We start from the raw sequence: 23299 nt of genomic DNA, 5'->3' as shown, positions 1-23299 counted from the left end.
CAAATCTTAATGAAATAATACAGAAATAAAAGCTTTAACACATCCAAAAGATATCTTCCGTTTATTTCAGCTCAATAAACAGAAGTGATCACGACTTGTGGATGTACTATCATTTCGTAACTGTATTTCTTGCCCAATAAATTCTTAGTCCACAGAATTTTACTGGGTTTGATAGTGCATCTGCTGCTCTTATTGACTGCCTAAAGACCATCAATACCTGATGCATAGGAAGTCTGAGATAAAATTAACAGGGTCAAAAGTTTCAAATACTTTAGCAGAGTTAATTAAAAGGCTGGAGAATGGTGAAACCAAAATGACATCAATGATACCAGCTCACATAGGTAATTAATGTCATGCTGCAGGGAATATGCTGAATGCCTGCTTGGTCAGAAAGAAATTTTCCCAGACTTCTGGGTGTAGCACTGTGGAAATTACCATCAACAGTTACTTGTGATTTATTGATGTGATGTTACCAGCTGCCTCTCTGTAGCTAACTGTGTGTTCCACAGCTGTACTCTTGCTGCACAGCCGTTGGGAGAGGTGCCTTTACTGATACATTGAGCCTGACCAAAAATTCCTGTTGAACTTAAGGCAAAATTTGGAGGTGATGTGTGTGGTGATGCGACTTACAGACTGAAGCATATCTTCAAAGTAAATATCTTTCTCCCAAATGTCAGTGATGCTCCTTCCCTTCAGTGGAAGTGAAGCAAGACTGTGACATTAACTTCTATCTTATATTTTCTTTGAATTGCTCAGCAGGTGGCTTATACTGCCTGAGGTATGCTTAGAGTCTTACATCATCTTTGGATACAACCCTAAGCTATGGTTGTACCTTTCTGAAAGATCATCTGTGTCAAATGACCTGCCTCCTCTTGCCTTCTTTCCACATGGCTGCTTCTTAAACTGTTTGCAGACTGCTGGTGTGAACGTGCCTTTTGGCATGTTAACTTTCCAGACATGCTCAGGTACAGGAGATCCTGTGTGTTGTGGTCAAAGCCCAGCCTCAGCAGAAAGTCACAGACACAACTGTGACTTCCTGACAGCACCTAAGATATTGTGATTCCAAGTCACAGGTATAAATCTGCATCCCCTGAATGAATTCTACCATTGATTTTTAAGGGAATAACAAGATATAGAATCTTTTAAATGTTCTCACCGTGATTTTAAAATATTCTTTTCTGTTTGTTTCCTTTCCAGCCCTGGTGTCGATGTATTACCACTGTCTACAATTATTTTGTGGTGACCAACTTCTTCTGGATGTTTGTGGAAGGCTGCTACTTACACACTGCTATAGTGATGACTTATTCCACAGATAAGCTGCGGAAATGGGTCTTTCTCTTCATAGGATGGTGTAAGTTGCTTGCGTGTTTACAATAGTATTTCTTTGTACCTGGTATGAAGGTCATAAAGACAAGAGCTGCAAGAATAAGCTTTAAAACTCCCACTGCAGTGAAATCTGACATTCAAACCTAACTTTGTCAGAACAACATGAGATCAGGCTTAGTTCCTCACTGTGGTGATGACATAAAGCTAATACATTATTGCTGCATTTCTCTTCTTCATTTAGATCCTCAGGCACCTGAGGTTAAGGAAAGAGAACTCCCAGGCTCAGCATTTTGGGAATGCATCAGTTCACACCATGTCCCTTTCACTTTGATCAGCAAAGTGGTGATCACAACCCCTTATACATTGCTGCTAAATGTGGCCTGAAACAGAAAAGGTGCTGTCCATGCCCTGTGGACCACTCAGTCTGAAGAGGCAGATGAGACACTTCTAAATGAGGAGCTGACTAGAAGAGAAGCCTTATTATCTGCCAGTCCAACCTTACAGCTGTCTTTTGGACCACTGAGGTGTTTGTTCCTAGAAAAAAGCCCTTAACAAAGAGTCACGTCACCTTTGTGCTATCCTTGTTGCTGCTCAAAGACAGAAGAATAGCTCATTGCATGCCGTTACCTCTCTTCTACTGTGTCGGCCTGGGCCAGAGCAAAGGCTGCTCCTTTTCCCTCGCTGCATCAGTGTAGGCTGGTCTGTCAGCACAGGCTGGGAACTGGCTGTCAGAGTAGCAGTCCTGCTGAAAAGCCTGTAGGGCTTGCAGCGGATGCGGGCTGAGTATGAGCCATCACTGCCCTCTCATCATGAATAAAGTAAAACACATACTGTGTGGCCAGAAGATTGAGGGAAGTTACCAACACAATCATAGAACCATAGGACAGTTTGGGTTGGAAGGGACCTTATAGATCCTCTAGTTCCAACACCCCTGCCATGGGCAGGGACACCTTCCACCAGACCTGGGTGCTCGAAGCCCCATCCAACCCAGCCTTGAACACTTCCAAGGAGGGCACATCCACAGCTTCTCTGGGCAACCTGTTCCAGCATCTCACCAACTTCAAAGTAAAGAATTTCTTCATTACAGTTAATATAAAGCTCCCCTCTTTCAGATTAAAGCCATTACTCCTTGTCCTATCACTCCATGGCCTTGTAAATGTCCCTCTGCAGCTCTCTTGCAGGCCACTTCAGGTACTGGCAGGCTGCTCTAAGGTCTCCCCAGAGCTTTCTTTTCTGAAAGGCTGAACAGCTCCAACTCTCTCAGCCTTTCCTCACAGCAGAGTTGTTCCATCTCTCTGATCATTTTTGTGGCCCTCCTCTGGCCCTGCTCCAACAGATCCATGTCTGTCCTGTGCTGAGGGCTCCAGAGCTGGATGCAGGGCTCCAGGTGGGGAATAATATTTTCTCCTCAGCAGCACTTTCCACTCAGCTTTAGTAAGGCTGCCTTTGGAATACTGAGATCAGTTTTGGGTCTGTTAGGTTAAAAAGGATGTGGAAAAACTGGAGATTATCCAGCAGAAGGCTGTCAGTATGATTAGGGATCTAGAGGACATGACCTGTGCAGTGAGACTGAGGGAGCAGAGCTTGTTTAATCTGGCAACGAGGAAGCTGAGAAGCAATCTGTTAGGTACCAGGAATATTTTGAAGGAGAATTACAAAGAGGGTATAGCCAAATTCTTCTTGATAATAGCAGATGTTATAAGAAGGGATAACATCCACAAATTGCAGACTGGGAGGTTCCAGCTGGACATCAAGAAAACAGAAAATTTATGAAAAAGGTAGTGCAACACCGAAACAGATGACTTAGAAGCCGTGGAATCTCTGACTCTAGAGGTGTTGAAAATTCAGCAAGGCTAAGCCTTGACTGAGGTGAGCTAGTGTTGATAGCTTTGAGCAGGAGATTGGACTGGATACTTTCAGAGGTCCTTTCCAACCAATAGGTCCATGATTTGGATTTGGTCAGGAGAAGTTTGGCAAGAAAAGCCCCGTGCAGGCAGCTTGTTCACTTGAATGCAAAATCTGAGGTCAAACATTCTTTGCTGTTGAAAGAAGAAAGGTGGAATAAAGTAGCAAATATTTTCTTTTCTGAAAATAGAATGACATTTTGTTCTCTTCCTCTCAGAACTGAGAAGAAGTAATTGAATTGCAGCTCTGAAGGTAGAGAAAGCTCTTAAAACAAAATATGTTATTCAATTTAAAATCAAATGGGAGGAAAGAGGAATTGTGGTAGATAATAGAAAATGCTTAAGTGGGGATTTAATTCTTTTTTTTTTTTGTCATTATTTTTCAATTTTGTCACCAACTGGAAAATCAGCTGCTCGCACAGCTCTCACAGACCTCCTGACTGGTTTGGTCTCTACCTCTCTCAGAGCCTTCTGGGTATCTGATTAGGAGACAGTGTGATGAAAATATGAGCTGAATATACCTTTCCACTTACCCTTTTGGATGCTTTCTGGCTCTGCTTTGCCTTCCCATACATGATCTTTTACCATCCTCATTCTCAATCCCTCTTCTTCTCTTCAAAAGGAAAAGTAAAGTGTTTTCCTCTACGAGAAAGGACATGGCTACATTTTATCTGTTCATGCCTAGCAAGAACATAAGGGAAACAAGTGCACCGGACCTTGTGAGTCAGTGATGAATGAGATGGAAGACAACACAATCACTCGCAGGGCACAAGAGCCACTAGGGATGGTGGGGCAGGAGATCAGAGCTGTGCTATACTTCTTGCTGAGGTTAAAGGTGACCACTTAGCAATTCAGTCCCATCCCTGCTGTGTTGTGGTTCTCTCTCCACTGTGCTTCATCTCTTTAAAGGCTCCATTTCCCACAGAAGAGGCAACAAATGGGAGGTTAAAAGATAGTGTTAGATACAAGACCGTGCTGGTTCCTACAAGAGCGTTTAAATCGTGTTGCTTCTAGTGGAAAAGAGGTAGATACCAGTGAGGGTCAATGAATCTGGGCTTCTGCCCATGCATCTGCCTTAGAGTAGCAGTGGTTACAGAGAAATATGAACCTGGAGGTTGGAATGAGAGATGGAGCTGTTTGGTTTTGCTTGAGATGACAGGTGAAAGGTTAGAGGGGAAATGGGAGAGGAGAAACTCTCCTCCTCCATTTTTGACATCAATCCCATCTTTGCCTGGGGAATGCCTGGGTGAAAAATTTACTGTTTCCCCAGGACGTCTGTGTCAAAAGGCCAGCTCCACTTACTCTTGCTCATTTCCAGTTTCCTGCTGCAGCAAATCCCCTTCAAACCACCTGGATCCTGAAGGCCCAGCACAACACAAGCGCAAGGGGAAAGCTCTGGATATGAGATAGGTATAACAGGAGAACTGGAAAGTAGAGGATGTGGCACTGCAGAGGCATGAAGTGCACAAATATACCTCATCTACTGCACTGAGGTTGCACGCCCGAGGAGCACCACTGTAGCACCTTCTGAGTAGAACTGAGAAATCAAGTCCCATAAAGCAAATACATGGCCTTGGTAGGAGCCCACACACATACACAGAGTGCATTGCATGTCATAGGGAGCAGAAAGGTATATATAAAGTTAAGAGTAGCTGGATTCTTTAGGAACAGCAGAAAATGAATGAATTCTGATATTGCAAGATATGAAGAGATTCTTTCTCATAATCCTGTTTCATAGGGAAGACTCAACTCAAAAAATTGTTGAAAATTTTGAAAATGGGCTTCATCCAAAGATCCCAATAAATTTACAAGCTTCTTGCAGCCTGGGAAATAAATATCTAAACACTCACCTCCAAGTACTGTCTTTAAAATTTTGCCATATCAGCTGCAGGAAAATGAAAAGAGACCAAAAGTCAGCCACAGTTCTTCTGATCACATATATAGAAATATAGGTATACATGTATGTTTGTTAATAATCTTATTAACTTTTCTTACTGGTACTAGAGTTTTCTCTTTTAGCGGTGATCTTTTTTATTTATACATAAAGAGGTCTTAGCAATTGTGATGTCTCAAAGACACCAAAGTAAGGCTACTTTTATTTAGAAGCTTCCAGTTGATTAACCAAGACTCTCCTCAAATAAATCTGAATCTGCATCTATATTATCCATCCATACATGGGTTGTGATTAACACCTGATTTTTTTGCTGTTGCAGGTATTCCTTGCCCAATCATCATTGCCTGGGCCATTGGAAAACTATATTACGAAAATGAACAGTAAGTGATGTTAACTTTTGTGTTTATGTGGCTCTCTAAATAAATTAAGAAATGCCTGCAGTCCGAACTGGTAACTTAGAAATGAGCCTGATTGATTGACAGGAAAGAGGAAAGGTCAGATCACCTCCATCCAAATCCAGACCATCTCAAATTTCAGAGCGCTACTTGAGTCAACTCCTGAAAATACCTTTCCCAAATATGCTTGGCCAAATTCTGAAGTTCTCATTCGATAACTTTATACATGATTTACAGTCCAGGTAATCTCCTTCAATGGGAGTTTTGCTTGAGTAAGAACTTGGTGAAAATTACAGTTGAGTATTAAAGGATTTAGCCTTCTGGGTGTGCACAATTCAGTTGTCAGTCTGCCAAGAGTAGTCTTCTGGCCGGAATTTTTGCGTTTCTGTTTCTGGCTTTCCCAATTGGCAGCACTTAGTGCATGAAATTGAAAAATATGGGAAATAAAGAGGCATCTATGTTTTGGGAATTTTTCCCCCAAGCATGGATACTAATCAGATATAGATCAGTTTGTACTTTCCAACTAGTGCTTGGATCAATGTCTATTGTCTGTTACAGCTCCCTTCCCTAACCTTAAAAAAATTCTTCTCTCCATGAATCTGTTTTTCATATGACCACGCTGTCTGCCTGTAATGCATCTGATTAGATGTGTCTGCCTTATAGGTGTCTGCATCTGCTCTAATCTGTGGCCTCTTATGATCAGTGGTGATCTGTCAAAACAGTAAATGCACTCTGGGATGGAGGTCATCTCATCCAGAAGGAAAAGTCCAAAGTGGGGTGGATGAATTAGACTTACGTGCACTATTTCTCCTGACTGTAAGGGAGGTGGATAGGGTGACTGGCTGAGCTTTGGGGCCCCGCGCTGTAGGCATGGGAGGAATTCTCTTATGAACTACTAAGTTCCTCTTTTCTGCTCCTCACAAACTTTTGAACCCTTGACCAATCTCTCTTCCATAGCTTTAATGGTGACTTTGAAGTTGATAATCTAATTCTCAGGCATTACACATATTGGCAATCAGACAGACACCCTTTCACTGAGGGAAAAGTTTCGTGTGATTCCATCCCTGCCTACAGTAATCATACTGGAGAACTCATACTGTAGTCTCAAAATGTCGAGAAAAACTTCAGTTGGAACCTGTTCCTTGGGTGTCCAAGTCAACCAGCCCTGGGAGATAACCTCAGATCACCGGATTTCCCTAATTTCTGCCCTCACAGACCTTCTTGTGTCTGGATGGGTAAAGGATCACAACATTCTGGGTCTGCTTCATGGTCAGGTTTCCTGTAGTTTTTGCCTTGCACAAGCCAGGGCAGCATGACAGCTGTCTCGTTGTGCTGAAGTAGGACTTTCAACTCTAGAACTAGAGCTGAAGGAACTAGTCAGCTTAAACAGCACTAAACAAAATACCCAAAACTTGTGTCTTGAAACCGAGAGAGGCAAAACACCACATGCTTTAATAATGGTGCTGCACATTAAACATTCCTGTTGTGAGTGAGTTCAACACCAACATTTGAACACCTCCTTTTGGAAGACTGCTCATCAATCCCAAAAGAAGTAATGGAAAGTAGGACCCCTGACAGAAACATGCCACAACATCTGTAACCACACTGCACACAAGGTGGCTAGATGGAGAGACCACTGCATCATCTGTACCAGTGCCTGCTTTCACCCTCACTGTATATCTGCAAAGTGAAGGTGAAAGAATCTCCCCTTGATGTACCATCGATGTGAAGAAAGACATGATATGTTTATATAGGTATGTGTGCTAGCTGTTACCAGCGAAGGTGTAACTGGCCCGGATCCTGAACAACAGAAGAAAGTGGGGTACAAAATACAGTCAGCAGGGCCAGAAAGACAAAGTGATCCTGTTTGGTGTGCAGAATATCCAGGCTGTTCCTGTTCAGTCTCTAGGCTCAAGCTCTCTGCGTTGGGTGTATTATCAAATGGAGCTTGTGCTTTTAAACCCATGCCATGGACAAACCTGTACAGTCTAACTCATATACATCATTTGCCTCACATGCTTACTGATAAGGGAGGTGCCAGTTAACTCTCAGCAGACCCAGACAATTAAACTTAATGTCTTGGGATGTTTTCACATTTCTGTCTTTAATGCTGGTGTTTGCCTTGGAGTGAAACATTCACACATATCCTCACTGCACATCATAGCTAGTCCAAACGCATAGAGAAAGTCTTTTAGGCTTCTGCTCACCGTAGTGTGAGGTGTAATGGCCTGGAGCCTCAGTGCTGTGCTCTCGTATTGTCAGCGGTGGGGCCGAGATTCATGTGCTTTAGTCTGCTTGAGAAATCAACGCTGGATGCTTCAGTAGTGATGTTCTTTTGATGTAGCACACACACCCAGGCAGACAGGCAGAGCTCTTGTAAATGAAGAGTTGATAAGGACATTAAGCTGTAAGGCAAAGGCTATTAAATGAATCTGCTTTTCACATTTGTAGTGGTGTCATATGCAGGGGAGACTCAGTGAGGTAAATGAACCGAAGGAAAACAAGAGATGAATAACTTAGTGAGAGCCACTTGATTGCCATAAATATTCAGTCACCTTCTGAAGCATTAAAGCATGTGATACTTCACATAGCACCTGCTCCCTGTCTCATGGCCGAAGGAAAGGAGCAGGTTCTACTAAACAGTCAATCTGAAGCACATGTAGGAATGTACCTACATGTATACGTGTGTGAGGTATGCACGTGTGTGTATTTAACTTAAATTATGGTCTGTTTTCCTCTTCAGTCCATCAGCCAGTGGCACAGTTTGGACTAAACACTGTGGCATTTACAGAATACTTTCTCTGCACTGGGATAATATAGAAATTATGCTTTTAATTTGAATTCTGTATGTGTGTGCAACTACAGACAGGTCACAGAAAACTAATCCCTGGCTTTGAGAAATAATTGCTGTCAGGATACTGGAGCATCTCTCATGCAAGGAGAGGCTGAGAGGGTTGGGAGTGTTTAGACTGGAGAGGAGAAGGCTCAGGGGGTTCTTATCAGTGTTTGTAAATATCTTATAGGAGGGTATGAAGAAGATGGAGCCAGACGCTTCTCAGTGGTGCCCAGTGACAGGACAAGGGGCAATGGCACAAACTGAAACATGTGAAATTCCTTGTGAACATCAGGAAACAACTTTTTACTGTGAGGGTGGTAGGACACTTGAAGAGGTTGTCCATGGAAATGGTGGAGTCTTCATCCTTGGAGATACTCAAAAGCCAGCTGGGTACAGCTCTGAGCAATCTGTTTCAGCAGATTCTGCTTTGAGCAGGGGGGGTGGACTAGACAATCTCCAGACTAGACAATCTCCAGAGGTCCCTGCCAACCTCATCTGTTCTGTGAAAATAGAATTGATTGTCCTGGTGGACAGCCCAAAATTCAGGACAAAATGGGAAACTCCTCTTCTTCATCTGAGTATGCTTTCTAACTGTATTTAAGTTGTTTGGAAGTAGAACCGGGGTTCAAGTTATGTAGCTCATAATAGTTTAAAACCTCAAAATAGCACACAGGAAGAATGTTAAGAAAACGCTTCAACCAACTTATTTTTTTTCATTTTTGTACTTACTAGAGACCGTGTTCTGTATAGTGAGGCCAATATATTTGGTACTATGGCAAATACCCTGTCTGGGGTTTAGCAGTTCTTTAGCAAAATCTGACAACTCTGAAAAAAACCTACTGTTAAGTCTCAATAAAAGAACCACACAAATGATTAGGAATTATTGTAGTAATTTCATTGATGGACAGTTGGCAAGGAGAAGAACATTAGTAAGATCTAATTAACAATAATGATAAAACCAGTGGTGGTTTTTGTTATATAAAGAACTATCAGAGAACCATGAAGAATACTAATTAGTGCTATTCAATAGAAGTGTGTTTACATATCTGAGTCTAATCAAAACTGTCTTCCGAAATTGTCCTCTTCAATATTCAGGGAGTGCGTGTTTATTCTTTCAGAGGAAAAAAAAAAGGAAAAAAGAAAATGGCTTTTATTTCACACAGATGGAATTAAAATTCTGATGCACCAAGTAATTATCAGTGGTTTAGGTTTCTCTTTTTGGTTTTAAAGAAATACACAGTGCTGATTTTATTGAAGACATAATGACTTATGTTTGATTTAAAGTAAGAGTTAAGACAACAGGCAAAAAAGTTTGCAAAATCTCAGCTAAGGTCCCGGTTTGAACAGTTAGACTGTAGTTATGAAATATAGCTAATCAAATGCAGATATATGTGATGTCACTGGCATATCTGTCCCCTCACCCTTACTCGCCTGATTTAATGGGTATATTAGAAACATTAAGATTACAACGTAACAGGTCTGTTTTGTAGACTAATGGGATTAACACTGCCCTAGAAAAGCTGCTTTTTTTTTCCTCCACTAACTCCTGGAGATGCCTATGTTGTAGCAGTCTACCTTTGGTCACAACCTTGTTCCCTCAAATTATGTGAAAGTGTGTATATACACATGATGCTTCACTCAGTGCAACCGTGGTCTCATACTGGCCTTTGGATAAGAAATGTCAGCATTTTGCTCTCAGTATGGTCTTACAGTTAAGCAATATTTGAATTCCAAAGAGCGATGAGCAGCCTTTGCCCTGAAACCTCATTTGTGCTCTACCAGCTCTGTTCCAAATTCTCTACTGACTTTTTCTCGCCCACTAAGTTCTGCCACATGCCTCAGTCTGCTTCTTCTTAATTCCTCTGCTACATCCCTCTGCTAGAACAGCCACCTTCCCAGAAACTGCTCTTCTAATAGCTCTTGGTTCTCTGAGTGTCAGGCAATATCTTCCAAAACGCTGTTCAGATGTAGGTCTTGCAAGTTCTGGAGAGTTGCTTTTCCTGCCTTGGCATATCTTGCAATACATTTTTCTTCATATCTTTCCATTTCTGTAACAGAAAAAAAAAAAAGAGTTCCCTTCATTTAAGGCTGCCCTAGGGATTCTTCTTGGATGATAGATTAGCTGCAAGAAGTACCTTATTCCAAGTCTTGCACTCATCACTGAATTTTGAAGATTAGTTGCAAAATTATCAATTTACACTAATTTGCAGTCAGTGCACCGGGGAATAACAGACTTGTTTTATGTTTATAAAATATTCAAAGCTCTCTCATTTAATTGGAACTTAAAACATGTAGAAATTGAATCAAGAAAAGGCAAACATTTGTGCAATACTGAATTGTGTTCCTAGGTATTTGCTGCATATCTCAGTATTTCTGTACACTGAGTTCAGTAAGAGCATTTTGCAGTGGGCAAAGAGCTCCTGTTTCAGCAGGGAACACATTTTGGAGAAAGCCTTTGGGGACATTATGTGATTCAAAAGAATTCCATCTGAACCATAGCTTTCCTTACCTCAGCTTATTTACCTTAAACTTGTGAACTCGTGTCTTACAGCCTGCAGCCTCCTTGAGGCAACAAGTATTATTTCTGACATGCTTGTAAAAGTGCAAATCTGCACCTGTCTCCACAGTCTCCTTGGCTCGGGAATCACCCTTGTTTGCATGTCTCCAGTGGCACCAAACTTGCCTTTTGTCGCAAGGCGAACACAGGCAAGGTGTATTTTTTGCTGTTTAGGCTTTTTATGGGGTATCCACAACAGGGAAGAAAACTCTCAGGCCCTTGAATTCCAGAATCTACTTCCTAAGGGATCTGGAGCTCCAATGACCTAAACCTTAAGGCATTATGATAGTAAAGTTGTCTCTGCTTGGTAGAACCAGAATCCAGACCATGTGGCTGTATCTGTAATACTACATTAGCTGGGTCTGGAAGCGTTCCTGGCACTGGAGTCCAAATAGCGTGGAGTAGTTCACATCCATGTCATTAAACCTTCTTGGCCTCCAAATCAGGGTAGCTGCAGTTTGTAGACTATTGGGAATGCCCGCTGGCTCATGCTGGCTCCAGACTTGCTCCCCATGAATAGTTTTGGAGTCAGCTATTGTTTGGCCTGGGCCAAAACTGCACCAAGGAAAATTTAATGCCATAAATGATTGAGTCCAGGCCTAAGCCTGGTTTCTGATCCATTTACTGACATAAATATAGCTGATTTATTACTCTCATTGAAGAAAGCGAAGTGAATGTCAGTATTGGTCACTGTGAAGTCACAGGCTTAGTCTGTTGTCTAACACAGCAGTGAGAAAACAGCTTGTAATCAGTGGAAGTGAAAGTCAAGCCAGCACTCAGTCACTCACGACACATCCAGGCTCTCTGCTAGTTTGAGGCCCTTCAGTTTAACTGTGCTTTCACTTGACCTAAGTTGATTTCCTCTTGGTGACACTGGATCGGGAATTTACTAGCCTCAAATGATGTCTCTCTACAGTATGCTGGATGTGATGGTCACCAGCTTGTTTCAAAGCCGGTGGGATGAACTCCTTCTTCATCCAGTACTTTATTTAGACAGCATTTCGGTGCAACTTGAGATGTATTTGCTGTACGTAACAGCCCTTACTTTATGGAACTGAAGTGTCGCTGGACACTGCAATAGATAACAGAGTTTTCTCCTTACAAAGTATATTTCTTTCATCCCTTTTTCGGACCCAGCACAACACATCTTCTGCATCCTCCTTATAGCAGGTTCTCTTGTTTCTTGGAAATATTTACAGGGGCAATAGCCAAAAACATACTGGGAACATAAATCGTGTAACAGGTGGGCAAAATGGGGCTCATATCTGTGTCCAAACAAAAAGTGGCTTTTTGACAGAAAACTCCATCACTTGCCAATTGTGTACATGATTAAACCACATGGGGAATAAGGGAACATCTCTCTATGGTGGCCTTGATATTTAAATCTAAAAGAAGTGCATTGCCCTTTATAAATTATTTTCTTCTTTGTTCTGTTTCTTACAGATGCTGGTTTGGAAAAGAGCCAGGGAAATATATCGACTACATATATCAAGGGCCAGTGATTCTTGTTCTTCTGGTAAGAATGTATGTGGGTGGAAGGACACTTCCATCTCTCATTGAGGGATAATTTGAGAGGCATCTGTGATGTTCCACATCTCTACTTTTATGTAAAATAAAACACAAACAAGGTTAAACATCTTCAGTTGTTCTCTGAAGTTGCCACAGTAGCTAACACTGCAAGTCAGAATTGCAGTGATCTGTTTTTGGCTCATTCCTTGACCTCTGTAATGCTGTTTGCCTTCCTGTGTGCAATGTTTTGGGATGTGGGAAGGAAAAATGTTCAAAACCGGAAGGTACATTACAATATCAGCTCATCCACTTGAGGGTCTTGACAACTAGGGCAATTTCACCAAGCACATAGATTAGAAAAATGCAGTAATCATGGTAAGAAATTGTATCTCGTTGTACAGTTATCTACATATTCTTCATCCCCATCATTGCTGTGTGTTTGTTTGTTAGCTTTCCTGTTGTAAAGTTTCCTTTTCAGTGCCGCCTACAGTGAACAGGCTGTTTATCTGTTTACCCACCACTGTCCCCTGTGCCAACAAACAGTAGGCAAAGGAAGAAGGAAGCCCATTCATAAACCGTCTTGAACCTCAAACTAAAATGCAGTGATGCTTTCCCAGAAAATACTGGGTGTGGATGGAAAAGATCAATGCTATTAGAAAAAAATAAATGCTGAAAAACCTAATTCTACTCTTCCATTCCTTTGCCTTAAAAGCCACCTGGGAAGCAGACAGGTGTCCTAACAGAGAATTCACAGGGCTCAGTGGGATCACCCCTCTTAGGGACCCAAGCCTTGGTATAGCTGTCCCTTATGCCACTCCAACACCCGTGGAGAAGCTGCAAATGCTCCAGAATAGGCAGCCCATCCCAGCTTTCTCAAGGCTAAGAAGCCTTGTGCTCTCACCTTGTCGGTGCTGTGCCTTTCATGTCATTCAGCATGAAAAAAACTTCTCTGTTGCCTAGGAAGCCATCTACTAATCTGAGTGGTTCCTAACCTTTAATTAGGAGAGTTAATTTCTGTGTTAATTGTTAAGATGCAGCAAACAGGTCATATTGTGCGCCGTGGAAAAGAGAAAAAAAGGTAGGAGTCTGGTTTTATGTAAAAATTCTTTTCTTCGTGTTCTAAGGAGAGAAATACAACAGGTGTGATAGAGACAATACAATTGTGTGTCACCAAGGGATCCATCTCAAAAGCACAAACAGTCTCACAGTAACTTGACTCACTGATACAAAGACTAACTCACAAACAAACCCTGTTTAGACAACACAAGGTAGCGACTATGCAATACTCAGAATGTTTAGTTTTCTCCTCATTGCCTAGAAGTGTGTGAATCTACCGTAACTCCTTTAGTCAACAAGATTTGTAAAATCGTTGGACAGCATCTCTGGCAGACAGCATAGGTAGCTTAAAGTCATGAAAATAACTTTGTTCTCCCCAGAACAGCACTTTACCCAAGGACCCCAAAGAAGCACAGAAAATGGAGGTACGGTTGGAGGCAGCCTTTTTATATACACGTCATTATATCTGCCTCTTATTTAGAGCAGCCTTGAGACCTCTTGTAACTGAGCCAATAACTACACTGCCCTGAACCGACATTGTGTATTGAACCTTTCTACACTGGTCTGCACTTGAGCTCTAATTGAAGCACTAATTAGATAACAGTAATTGCATGGGGCGGGGAGGGCGGGAGGAGATGATTTTGAGCAGTAACATAAGGGAAGCCCTTCCTTCCCTCTCCTTATGGTTACTCCCATCAGAAGGCACTGCTGGATGAGGAAGAGAGCACTCTGGGAATATAGTCTAGAAGGGAAATCTGAAAACTCCTGTTACAACACACTCCTGATTGCTGAAGTGTGCCCCACTTCCCTTTTTTTTAAACTGACAGTTGAGTCTTGTGTTCATAATTAAGATACACAGCTCCACAGTGTGTTAAAGCAACATGACAGGCTCTCTTTTTGATCCTTACGCGAATAAAATCAAATCGTATAAGTGACTCAAGCATCACTTATTATTATTGGAGTTACTGACCCTTGCGAGGGTGCCGTGAGAAATGCTGGAATAAGAGCCCTGAAGTTTGACATCTGCCACGTACTCAAGGCAACGCAGTCAAACATCACCCGCTCAGTGTTCTCAGCATGCCTCTGCCTTAACATAGATGGGGACAAAGTGCTGCTTTCCTCTCCCCTCCAGTGAGCAACGGTCGCCAGAAATGGAAGACACAAAGGTTTCAAGAATAGTACGACTCTGTGACCTCTTTTGGTCACAGCTAATGAGTTGGATTTGAACTAATGAAGAGTTGAAATGCTCAACTGAAGTTCACGCTTTGTGAGAGAACGTAGAGGATAATTCTGTGTACTGCTGGAAAGATATAAAGACATGAATGCTATTAGAAGAAATTAATGTTATTTCCAAAAGAGAGCTCACACTAAAAGCTAGATGTCTAAAAACTTCTTCAAATTACAGTTCCTGTCTGTGTGCAAGCACTCAGCTCATGGCAGTTAAAACTCGTTTCATCCACCTTAGTTAGTTAAGAGCCAAGTACATAGTGTACAGCTCAGCTGAGTTTTGGTTACCTGTTATACAGACGTCATTATTAAAAATGGTCATTATTAAAAATGGTCATTATCAAAAGCATCATTACGTGTTCTAGAGGCATCATTATACCAACCAGTGGCAATATGATTAGAGTGCTCTTGTTGGTAAATATTCCTTCCAGAGGGATAAAACCTGCTTCTAAAGATGCCAAGTCTCTTTAGAAGATAGAAAGATTTTGTCTGTCAAAAATGATTTCCACTGGTTTTGATTTCTTATTTCCTTGCTTGTCTGCATTGAACTGCTCTAGCATGACAGCGTAATGCCAAGAAACAGGTCATGCAGGAGTTCTGAATCTCACTGGGAAATGCAGATTGGCCGAAAATAGTAGCAGTCCTCAAGTCCATCTTTAAACCATATTATTCTTTGTTGTATCTCAGGATGCAAAAACTTTGAACAATGAGATAGAGAATTTGTTTGATTGCTTTCTTACTTGTCTTTAGAAGAAACTTGAACATTGAGTTGGGCTGAAAACAGGGAAACAATTTCAGAGACAATTTCGGAGGCAAAGGAAACTGGATATAAGTGCTGATCCTGAATATTGGGCGAGAAACCTGTATTTTTATTGACAAAAAAATACGAGGGAGAAAATGTAGCAAGTCATCCTTCTTTGTTTCATTCCTGAATGGATTTTGGCTTGAACATATCCCAGGAGAGATCTAACCATTCAGTACATTGGATGCTTTGAAATTCAGTTTCTGATAGCAGTAGAAAAATACACCATTAGGTATTTTCTTTTCAAATTAGTGGTTTTTTTAATCCTGTTATCTTTCCTCAGAGTGACATAACCAAGTTTTAATCATACATCCCTCTCTGGAGGTAAAGAAGCGGCAAAGATTTGGAAATACATGACAGCAAACTGAATTTCAGCCTGATTTTTTTATGAAAAATGCATTTCTTATGTGCAATTTTAAATGTAATCCCTGTCGAAGAATTGGCGAACCATGAAAACACAGCAAAATCAGAGGATGAGCCTCAGAAAAAAGCACCAGAGGCAGTTAACTGAGCTGCTTTTTTTCTCAGTAACTACTATTGTGAAGTGACCCCAGATACGAAGTGCTCTGCAATATCTCTCAGAGCTAAAGTTGTATTAAATTTTCAGTTTTTCAAAAAGGCAGATCAAATATTTAGGTTTTTGTCAAAGCTTACATTCAGCTTTAATAGATTTTTTTTCCCTTGTGCTTGAGAATTGAACAGTTTCCTAACCTCTGCTTTTTGGGTCTTGTTGAAAATAATTCACCACAATCAATTAGCTGCTGGTGTAAGTGGTTACAGGAGCTGATAGGAAGACCTGGAGATCACTTCTGCCTCTGCCTTCATTAGCTATTTACTTTTGAACAAGCTAGATTGCTGCTCTAGGTCTCAGTTTCCCCAGCTATAAAGCAAGCTTAATGATACTTATCTTCCTTTGTAAAATGCTTTGAGATCCCTGGATGACAAGTGCTGTAGAAGAGTGAAGTGTCCTTAAGAAGATGGGCTCATCCTTATTGCAATCTCAGGAGACAGCTGGCATGTGTACTGAAGTGGTCTTTATGATGTGCTAATCAGTAATGATGGAGCATTTTTGTGGTGGCAAGATCAAAGTTTGATGTGACCACACAAATGGATTTTTATAGCAGTGTCTTATTCTTTTTTATTTTCTTTTTCATGCTCAGTATTTCCAAACTCTTTTTGTTTCCTTTCTCAAGTACCACTGGGAACGAAGGTGAAGATTTCAGGGAGCTAGCTATGTAATTCCAACATTTCTTTTGTGAAAGAAAATAGCCAGAGATCATAACTCTTCATGTAAAGTTAAGACTGCCTTACTTTCCTGTTGTATTACCTTTATATCATATGATTTCACGTGCCATGTTATTGCCTGGTCACTTGGTACTGTGAGTCTCTATACACGTCTTTGCAATCAGCTTTAATTTTTGCTATCCAAATTAGCTTAGTGTCACTAAAAATCCATCAGTCTGTTCTTCATTCCCTTTTATAGATCACTAAGGTCTATGTAAAACAGCACATCTACTGATAGCCTCTCTCCATAAGAAAACGGACTATGCATATAGATATCCTTTTTTTCTTGTATTTCTATACATAATGTCCTTCCCTCAAACCTATAGAAGCCAAATATCTATAGGAAATTTGAATTCCTTTCAGAAACCTGAGCAGACTGTCTGCTGGATCTCCCTTGTCCCCATGCTGACTCTTTCAGAGGACTTCACAAACCATGTAATTCTTCCCCTTTCCATCTTATTGCTACAAATGCTCTTCTTTACAGTACTTGCAAAGAATTTGCCCAGCTCCAGCTCAGCTTCAGGTTATGGAACATAGCAATGTCCTATATGAAGCAATCACTGGCTGATGTTCTGGAAGACCACGTCATACAGAGATTTTCAGGAAATATCAGGGTTTGTTCAGTTTTTCAGAACCAAGACTGTGGAAAAATATGGCGGTTTTTACAAGTGCATCGCAGAGGAGAGTAGAGTTACTTAAGCTCATAGTATTACTGGCATAAAGGAAATTATCGTTACCATTAATATATTTAAGCTAAATTAAGAAGACTTCCAGCATTCATAGAAGTAGGCTTCATTAGTGGTCTTCCAACAGACGTAAAGGAATAGTAACAAGTTATTTAATATTGCCCACTTGTGCAAAGGATGTTTCAATACAACTGTTTACAATAGCTGTAGGACTTGACTCAGTATTTCTTCCCATCCTGTGCTGTAATTTATCAGTGTAATAATACTGTACACTGTTCACATATGTATTTTTTTTCTTGAAATGTGCTGCTCTATGTTTTTGCATGATGGTCCTAAAATTTTTATTTTCTCTGAAAAGCTTCCTCTAGTTCCGTGCAAACATCTTCCTTGCTGATACAGCTGCATCTGAATGTTTTCATAGTTTCTGCTGACTCTCTTCACACTTCCGCTTCCACTTCTTCAGTGTTCTTCTTAGAGACTGAGGTTTTTTTATTATTATTGATATATCTTTTTCATTTTCCCTTCTCCTTCCTATCTGACTGGCTTATGTTTTTTCTCAACCACTGGATTGCTGATTAATTTAGTTTTCCTATTGATTGTTTTAAATTTCCTGCTCTCTACAGATTCCTAGTTCTTCAACTGCTAGCAAGGTTGTAGTTCATGACCTGCAAACTTGTGGCATCCCTGAGTTTTTCTTACAAGACATTTATCATAATTTTCAGTGGTTGGCAAGCTTGCTATCATAGCTACACGCTCCTAGGATAGAGATAGTATGCTAATCTGATTAGAGTCAATCCAGAATTTATCTCCAGTTCTGCCATCATTGCTATTATTGTCTTCCTGTTGTTTATGTTCTGTAGCTGTGGAGTAAATAGTACCAAAGAAGATGTCCACTACCATGTACACTGCTGCAATGTCTTTTTCCTTCCATAATTTTCAATTCTGTTTGTGAGATGTTCCACGGTCAATGAGAACTCATACGACCAGTGTCCCAGAAAACTTTCTCCAAAATTCATCCTGTCAAGTCTCTGTCCTGTACTCAGAATACTTTCCAGCTAGGAAATCTCTTCTCATCAGCGAGTTGCTGGATGGTTCCTCTTTGGAGGAAGACTCTCTCTTGAGTCTTCTCTTGTGGTTCTTACTGTCAACACATGGCAACTTGAACCTGCCCAGCCTGGGGAACTGCCAGGTGGACTATTCATAGCAGTATGGCTGTGTTTTAGGCTGTCATGTCATCTTGGTCATCTTCAAAGTGCTGGTGTGATGAGTTGATTGTCAAGGCACTATCACTCCCTCCAGGCAAAAACTCTCTGTGTGTCAGTGTTATTTTTGCAAGGGTATGGGTTGGAGCTCTGAGCAACCTGGTCTAGTGAAAGATGTCCATGCACATGGCAGGAAGCTTAGAACTAGATGATCTTTAAGGTCCTTTCCAACCCTTACCATTCTATGATTCTATGATTCTATGTGTTTACCGGTGTTGCAACATACAGTGTTCCTGGCTTGTCACTGAACACTGAAATAGTCAGAGAGAAGCCCTGTTGTGTCACATGTGAGTAGAGACCCCATGGTAGTTGACTTGACTAGGGAGTGGCCTGCAGTGTGTTTCTTTAACAATGCTTTTTGAATACCAGGTGTTTCAGGAGAGACAGAAGGACCAGTACCGTAGTGAGAGGATCACAGATGGAGTTACAGGATTGGAAAAGAGGCTATAGGCATGCTCATGCATGATGCAAGGCTCTAGGGAGCAAATGGTGCGTTCCTAACTAGGACTGGAGTTGTATTTGGACTTGGGTTTAGTTGACAGTGTGGCAAAGGAAAGGGTCTGTGTGCTGATCTGTAACACAGATATTAGGCAAGGAAGGTGTCTGTTCATTTGCCGTTCCCTCCATTCCCCTCCAAAACACGACTCAATCCCATACAGTCTGCAGCACGTGTATAGTCCTGCTCTGCTTGCCGGAAGAGTTGGTCTTTTACTGCTGCCCAAAGGAGTCTCTTCCGCAGTCTCCCTGGTCATGACCATCCACTACATTATGCCTTGCTCTTAGTTGCATCTCATTATTCCTCATCAGATAGCATTTTCCAGCACTTTGCTGTATGCCGAAAGGAGTCATTTTGGTGCCTGCTACCTCTGAAAAGGAAACTTTTGTGATAAAAGGCCCTGTCTGAGAGTCGTGTCGGGACAGTATGATAGAACAATTAAATTGAGGCATTAATAAAGTGGCAGACTACTCATTTGAGGTCAGGATGACAGTATGTAATGCCCCAGCTAAAATGTCTGCTCTGATGCCAATTTGGGTTGCTTAATCCTGGGGTGGATTTTACCTCATGGAGTAAAAATGCGAAGTCTGAAGAGAAACATATTTATATTTCCTGGGAGTGAAGAGGACGAGCAAACATTCTAGGAAGCACAGAAACACAAGCTTTCTGTGAAGCACAAAATAGGAAGCCCAGCAGAAATGAGCAAAATAAATGCTGCTTGCTCATTAAACTCTCAAAAGAGAAGGAGAAGAGCTTAATGACTTCCCATTTAAATTCCTGAGCTTAAGGAATCACAGAATCATAGAATAATAGAATGGTTTGGGTTGGAAGAGACCTTACAGATCATCTAGTTCCAACCCCCCGGCCATGGGCAGGGATACCTTCTGCTAGACCAGGTAGCTCAAAACCCCATCCAACCTGGCCTTGAACACTGCCAGGGAGGGGGCAGCCACAGCTTCTCTGGGCAACCTGTGCCAGGACCTCACCACTCTCATGGTAAAAAATTTCTTCCTTATATCTAATGTAAACTGACACTCTCTCAGCTTGAAGCCATTACCCCTTGTCCTATCACTCCATGGCCTTGTAAATGTCCCTCTCCAGCTCTCTTGCAGGCTCCTTCAGGTACTGAAAGGCTGCTCTAAGGTCTCCCTGCAGCCTTCTCTTCTCCAAGCTGAACAGCCCCAGCTCTCCCAGCCTTTCCTCACAGCAGAGGGGTTCCAGCCCTCGGATCATTTTTGTGACCTCCTCTGGACCCGCTCCAACAGGTCCATGTCTCTCCTGTGCTGAGGGCTCCAGAGCTGGACACAGGACTTCCAGGGGAGTTTCACCAGAGCGGAGCAAAGGGGCAGAATCCCCTCTCTCGCCTTGCTGGCCACATTGCTGGGAATGCAGCCCAGGGTATGGTTGGCCATCTGGACTGTGAGCGCACATTGCCGGGTCATGTTGAGCTTCTCGTCAGCCAGCACCCACAAGTCCTTCTCCTCTGGGCTGCTCTCAGTCCGTTCTTTGCCCAGCCTGTGTTTGTGCTTGGGATTGCCCCGACCCGTGTGCAGGACCTTGCACTTGGCCTTGTTGAACCTCATGAGGTTCGCACAGGCCCACCTCACAAGCCTGTCGAGGTCCCTCTGGATGACACCCCTTCCCTCCAGCGTGTCGACCACACCATGCAGCTTGGTGTCATTGACAAACTTGCTGAGGGTGCACTCAGTCCCACTGTCCCTTCACCAACAAAGATGTTAAACAGGACCGGTCCCAGTACTGACTGCTGAGGAGCACCACTCATCACTGGTCTCCACTTGGACATCGAGCCATTGATTGCAACTATTTCAGTGCAACCATCCAGCCAATTCCTTTTCCAGCGAGTGGTCCATTCATCAAATCCGTGTCTCTCCAATTTAGATGCAAGGATGTCTTGCAGGACAGTGTCAGATGCTTTTTCTCAAGTCCAGGTAGATGACAGTTGCTCTTCCCTTATCCACCAATGCAGCAAACCCAGCATAGAAGTCCACCAAATTTGTTAGGTATGATTTGCCCTTAGTGAAGCCAGGTTGGCTGTCACCAATCACCTCTTTATTTTCCATGTGCCTTAGCATAGTTTCCAGGAGGATCTGCTCCATGATCTTGCTGGGCACAGAGGTGAAACTGACTGACCTGTGGGTCTTCCTTTTACCCTTTTTAAAAATGGGGGTTTTGTTTACCCTTTTCCAGTCACTGGAAATTTCACCAGACTGCCACAACTTCTCAAATATGATGGATAGTGGCTTAGCAACTTCATCCACCAGTTCCCTCAGGATCTGCAGATGCACCTCATCAGGTTCCATGGGCCTGTGCCCCTTCAGGTTCCTTAGAGATGGTCTTGAACCTGATCTTCTCCAACAGTGAGCGGCTCTCCATTCTCCTAGTCCCTGCCTTTGCCTTCTGTGACTTGGACAGTGTGGCTGGAGCACTTTCCGGTGAAGACTGAGGTAAAGAAGTCGAGTACCTCAGTCTTCTCCATATCCCAGGTAGCCAGGTCTCCCATTTCCTTCCAAAGAGGTCCCACGTTTTCCCTAGTCTTCCTTTTATCACTGATGCACCTATAGAAGGAAAACTGCAAAGAAGCTTTCACAGTCAGCGTTCCCTTTTTTGTGCATCTTGGAATATTTTGACTATTTCATCTTACTAAGGCAGATAAATATCCTCTCAAAAGGAGTCTGGTTTTTATGACAGAAAACTTTTATGACCAAAATCTTTCACTGAAAAATTTCTTTTGGCTCAAAAGAGCTTCTGGGTTTGTATCAGAGACAAAACAGGTCATCCAAAAACTTCATTTTGGGTCTCTGAATTTTCAACCCAGTTTAGAAATGGAGACATTAAACTTCCAAAGCCCTGGCAAGATATGAAAACTACTTCTTTCCCATCTGTAGTTGGAGAGGGTCTTACTGCAGCAATGAGGATATTTGCAGCACATCATAAATAAAAGTAAGAGAATAAGAAAAAAGCAGTTTTATTCTGTCTTCAGGACCTTAGCATTGGATTAATTTTATCAATCAACAAATATCAAGGGAAAAATCCTTAGTTCTATTTTCCACTATGAAGCAGAAAACACATATAAACAGAAATTAATAACAATATCAAGTGAGATTCCAGATTATTAAAAAGGATGCACTGCCTGTCATCATTACTTTTCTTAGATGTCCATTGATCAGACTCCATGTATGGAATTGATGTGTGGGTTTTGTTGGAGCAGTCCAGTTCTGAGAGAAATTAATTTGTTGACACAGATCTCCAATAATAACAAGAAAGTCCTTGACAAACAGTTGTGTACTTTGCTAGATACAGTACAGAGGCTTTTTTCTAGGAAAACTCACTTTGCAGTAGTAAGATTTCTTCCTCTGAAACGCTACTATATATATATATGAGGAGTAAACACCAGAGGCTTCATCTTCTTTGCTTGTAAATCAGAATCAATCTGGTAGCCACTAGAACTGTATGGATTCTCTCCAGCTGAGAAAATAGCCTCATCATCCCTTCAAAGACTTCAGCTTTTGCAAGCTATGTGCTGCAGCCTGTTCCCTGTTTGATTCCCGTATTGTGCCTTCTGTCATGAACAAACTCAAACTATCATCCCTGTGAGCTGTGGCATCAGGCCCAGTGTGGACAAATAGACAATAAAAATCCATGTGATTATGCAGTGAAAATTTATCTTCAGATTAGACCTCTTTGGGTGCTACTAAAAGGTCCTACTGAGCCAAGTGTCTTTCTGAAATGAAAGAGTGTTCTTTTAGAAGAAATTGTTAAAATTGAACACACTGAAATGTGTTTCTAGTAGGCAAAGCCAGAAACGAGTATTTTGATTTTATCACATTTGCATCTTTTGCCTTGGAATTTTTTGCTTGCTAAGCTCTGCCTTTGAGAGGTTATCCTTTTCGAGTCTTACAAATCTCCTAGATTAATCTCCTCTTAATAGAGACGAAAGGGAAGCCTTGATATTGGTGCCTCAAAATATTTTTTAAGCTTTCATATAATATAATGTCACAGATCCTCAGCAGATACAGCTGCATTCATTCAATTGCAGCTCAGCTG

The 23299-nt window shown here is 41.8% G+C and overlaps 1 protein-coding gene across 2 annotated transcripts in view; it reads left to right on the top strand.

Annotated features, from left to right (window-relative positions):
* The window catches only part of CRHR2 (corticotropin releasing hormone receptor 2), a 163435-nt gene that overhangs the window by 114085 nt on the left and 26051 nt on the right, over positions 1–23299 (top strand). For both annotated transcript variants that reach the window (XM_075419851.1, XM_075419852.1), the window contains 3 exons: positions 1198–1351; positions 5444–5504; positions 12356–12428. In XM_075419851.1, the coding sequence (XP_075275966.1) occupies positions 1198–1351; positions 5444–5504; positions 12356–12428 (288 nt within the window). The remainder of the gene's footprint in view (positions 1–1197; positions 1352–5443; positions 5505–12355; positions 12429–23299) is intronic.

This window comes from Opisthocomus hoazin, chromosome 4, assembly GCF_030867145.1.
Source record: "Opisthocomus hoazin isolate bOpiHoa1 chromosome 4, bOpiHoa1.hap1, whole genome shotgun sequence".
Taxonomy (NCBI): domain Eukaryota; kingdom Metazoa; phylum Chordata; class Aves; order Opisthocomiformes; family Opisthocomidae; genus Opisthocomus; species Opisthocomus hoazin.
Note: the sequence above shows the minus strand (reverse complement) of the source record. Positions and strands in the feature narration are given on the sequence as shown.